Source organism: Pyrus communis, chromosome 3, assembly GCF_041283825.1.
Source record: "Pyrus communis isolate YQ-2024b chromosome 3, ASM4128382v1, whole genome shotgun sequence".
In the NCBI taxonomy this organism is placed as follows: domain Eukaryota; kingdom Viridiplantae; phylum Streptophyta; class Magnoliopsida; order Rosales; family Rosaceae; genus Pyrus; species Pyrus communis.
The window spans coordinates 10,816,102-10,820,604 of record NC_142567.1 but is presented as its reverse complement, the minus strand read 5'-3'; the positions used below and the strand labels follow the sequence as shown (position 1 = coordinate 10,820,604).

The 4,503-nt window shown below is 37.2% G+C and overlaps 1 protein-coding gene across 1 annotated transcript; it reads left to right on the top strand.

Annotated features, from left to right (window-relative positions):
- The first annotated feature begins 216 nt into the window (after window positions 1-216).
- On the top strand, window positions 217-3,348 carry LOC148697932 (uncharacterized). The gene is made up of 3 exons (XM_088690338.1): window positions 217-1,555; window positions 2,387-2,536; window positions 2,723-3,348. Exons 1-3 carry the CDS (start codon window positions 682-684, stop codon window positions 3,346-3,348), a joined length of 1,650 nt encoding a protein of 549 aa, XP_088546464.1. The 5' UTR covers window positions 217-681.
- The last annotated feature ends 1,155 nt before the right edge of the window (window positions 3,349-4,503 follow it).

The following is a 4,503-nucleotide window of genomic DNA, read 5'->3' as shown; positions in this document are numbered from 1 at the left end:
ACGAGTTGGCACGCCCCGCATTCAACCGAAGGATGTAGTTAGCTTATTAGTTACTCGGCCTGCGCGCCATGTAGGTTTTGTAATTTTTAGAGTCAACAGTTTTATACTGCAACCAATATTACTGCAATCTGATGAATTAACTGCTACAATGAGCATTATGTGTCATTATAATTTTTTCTCAATTGGTTGCTAGAGTTCTAATCAAATGAGAACAAATTGAAATTGTTCATTTGAGGGCAATATATAAATATTTATACTATCTGTTGATGAATCTGCAAAACGACATGAATGAGTCACCAAAGTGATCTGCATACTATTAAGGTTTTACAGTTTCAATGTAGTAAAGTGGTTATAATTTGTATGCTTTATCAAGTAGAGAACTTTCCAAAGAAATAATCTACTGGGACTAGCTATGAATTATTGTACAGTGAAACATGGAACTTGCAAAGTCTGTAACCCTACTTGCCCAAAGGCATTGTATTTACATAACTTCCAGTGTTTATGTTTTGCTGTGCATGATTGGAAATTCATCTTTTGTATATATATATATAGACAGTTTCTTGCTCAAAAGTGTGATTGGTTCTATAGTTGTTGGATGACAAAGAATATTAAGTTTCTTTTCTTTGTCACAAAACTCATGAATTTCGAATCAAATTTCTATCAAAAATTGCAGGTTTCAATATGCTTAACTTGATGAACATTGAGAAACTTAACGGCAATAACTTTAAGACTTGGAAGCAACAAATTGAAATGCATCTGGGGATGCTTGAATTCAGCGTTGCTTTCTCCCAGCCTCAACCAACAGCCTTGACTGAAGATAGTACTGCTGCAGAAAAGGAGACATTTGCCAAATGGGAAAGGGCTAATCAAATGTCACTGTTAATCATGCAAAATGCAATGGAGGAGCATATTCGGGGTGGTATTCCAAAGTGTGACTTGGCCAAGTCGTACATGGCCCAGATTGAGGAAAAGTTTAAAAGTTCTGATAAGGCTGAGACTGGTGTTTATCTTTCAGAGTTAATCAATGCTAAGCATGATGGCATTGGGAGTGTTAGAGAGCATTTGCTCAAACTTGTCAACCTCTCTAACAAACTGAAAGCAATGGACATTGCCATAGCTGACCAATTCCTTGTTCATTTGGCTTTATTCTCACTGCCAAATGATTATGAGCAAATTAAGGTGAGCTATAATACTCAGAAGGAAACATGGAATATCAATGAACTGATTTCCATATGCTACCAAGAAGAAGAAAGAATGAAGAAGTCAAAAATTGACAGCGTCAATCTGATTCATGCTGGAAAAGGAAAAAATAAAGCTACTGGAACTTCTAAGTTTGACAAAGGGAAGTCGAATTACATAGGTTCCAAACCAAATGCTGCACAAGGGTCAAAGAAACATGGTTCAAATTCTGCAAGACCTAATAAAGGTGATACTCCTTCCACGATTTCTGGTCTTAAGATAAATAAACCCCACTTCAAGAGGTGTCATCATTGCAATTCTTTCGAGCACTTAAGGAAGGATTGTGCAGGATTCAAAGCATGGCTCATTAAGAAAGGTATAAAACAAATAAATGTTTTTGTAACAGTAAAATCAAACATGGTTTTTATTCCTCAAAATTCTTGGTGGTTTGATACCGGTTGTTCTGTGCATATAACCAATTCTTTATAGGGATTTCAAAGCCAGGAGAGCCAAAATAAGGAGCATTATAGTGTTTATGTTGGAAATGGAAGTCGTGTCAATGTTGAGTCTGTTGGTCAAGTTATGTTAAAACTCTCTTCAGGTTATGTTTTGGTGTTAAATAATGTCCTTTATGTACCTTCAATGAGAAAGAATTTGTTGTCAGCTACTAAGTTTGTACAAGATGGTTTTTCATATGTTGGTGATGACTTAAGTATTCGTTTTTATTTAAAGGATCAGTTGGATAATTTGTTGGGTTATGCTTCACTTAATTCTGATCTTTGGCAGATCCAGTGTACCTATTTTCATGAATGTCATAATGTTAGTCATTCGGCCTCAAAGAGAATGCTCACTAATGATAATTCTTCTATGTTATGGCATAGGAGACTTGGGCATATATCCAAGGAGAGAATGATGAGATTGGTGAAATCAGGTTCATTGCCAAATCTAAGTTTTCACGACTTAGAAAATTGTATTGACTGTTATAAGGGTAAAACTACTTCATCAAATAACAAGTCAAATTCGAAGAGAAGCAATGATCTTTTAGAAATTATTCATACTGACGTTTGTGGTCCATTTCCAACTAGAACGATTTGTGGCAACTCTTATTTTGTGCTCTTTATAGATGATTTCTCTCGGTATACATATCTTTATTTGATTTCTGAAAAAACACAGGTTTTGAATTGTTTTAAAATCTTTAAACTTGAAGTGGAAAAACAATTGGAAAAACACATTAAGGTTGTAAGATCAGACCGTGGAGGAGAATATTTTGGTAGGTTTACAGAAGCTGGCCAACAAAAGGGACCCTTTGCCATGTATTTGCAACAAGAAGGCATAGTTGCTCAGTATACTACACCTGGTATGCCCTCCCAAAATGGAGTTGCAGAACGTAGAAATCAAACCTTAAAGGAGATGGTTAGGAGTATGTTTTCCCATTCACAACTCCCTGAGTTTCTTTGGGGAGAGGCTATAAGAACAGCTACTTATATATTAAATCGTGTACCAAGTAAAGCTGTTTGTTCAACTCCTTTTGAACTTTGGACAGGAAGGACGCCCAGTTTTTCATATTTCCATACTTGGGGTTGTCGATGTGAAGCTCGTTTATACAATCCCCATGAGAAGAAATTGGATATGAGGACTACAAGTTGTTACTTTGTAGGGTATCCTGAGAAATCCAAGGGCTATCGTTTTTATTGCCCTAATGCACACACTCGTTTGGCAGAGAGTAACAATGCCAAGTTCATTGAAGATGGTGGAGCTTTGTACTCCCATTCAAGGGATAGTTATGTGTTTGAACAAATGGAAGAGAATAATCAGTCATCTACAAATGGTACGAGTGTTCTAACTTTGCTAACAACTATTCCATCAAATAGTGCACTTTCACAGGTCCATGAGCAACTTACTCCAATGCATGAGCATCAAGATGTCATTCACGACATTGACGAAATGTTGATCCCTCAAGCAATTTCAAGTCAACATGCAGCAACACCACCAATCTCAAGTGGACATGCAGAATCCTCTAATCCAACAACACTGATGCAGGCAGCTGTTCCTCTTAGGAAATCACAAAGAACCAGAAAGTCAGCATTATCAAATGATTATGTGACCTATTTGAACGAAGTAGAGTATGATTTTGGTTTGATGATCCCACCACATATAATGCGGCCATAGAAAGTCCACAAGCCTCCTAATGGCATGCTGCCATGCAAGATGAGTTGAATTCCATGAAAGCAAATGGTGTCTGGAGCTTGGTTGAAGGAACAAATGATATAAAGCCAATCGGGAACAAATGGGTGTTTAAGACCAAAAGAGACAGCAATGGGAATATTGAACGACATAAGGCCAGGTTGGTGGCTAAAGGTTTTACACAGAAAGAGGGACTGGACTACACAGAAACATTTTCACCTATTTCCACCAAGGATTCCTTTAGAGTCATCATGGCTCTCACAGCTCACTTTGACCTTGAGTTGCATCAAATGGACGTCAAAACTGCTTTTTTGAATGGCAATCTTGATGAAACCATTTATATGAAACAACCATAGGGATTCATTGAAAGGGGGAAAGAGAGTTATGTATGCAAGCTCAATAAGTCGATCTATGGACTTAAGCAAGCCTCTAGACAATGGTACAAGAAATTTGATCAGGTAGTGACTTCACTTGGCTTTGTAGAAAATAAAATTGACAACTGTATATATATGAAGTTGATAAGATCAGATTTCATCTTCATGGTTTTATATGTTGATGACATACTTTTGGCTAGTTCAAGTGTTCAATTTCTTAATGAAACCAAAAGTATGTTATCTAACAGTTTTGACATGAAGGATTTGGGTGAAGCACACTTTGTTTTGGGCATTGAAATTGTGAGGAATAGGTCAAGGAGAACCATTGGTCTTTCTCAAAAGAACTATATTGACAAAGTTCTTAAGAGATTCAACATGGCAAATTGCAGCAATGGTGATGTACCTATAGGCAAAGGAGATAAACTTTCCTTGGCTCAGTGTCCAGTTACAAACCTTGAGATTGAAGACATGAAAAGTAAGCCTTATGCTTCATTAGTGGGAAGTGTGATGTATGCACAAGTATGCACTAGACCAGACTTGGCTTTTGCATTGAGTGTCTTAGGGAGATTTCAATCGAATCCCGGTGTGGCACACTGGAATGCAGGAAAGAAAGTTCTAAGGTACTTGAAGAAGACTCGAGATTATGTTTTTGGGATTCATGTAGTAGAAAATTTGGAAGTGGTATGCTACACTGATGCCGACTTAGGGTGTTGTGTGGATGATAGGATGTCAACAAGTGGATATATTTTTATGATGTGTGGAGGTG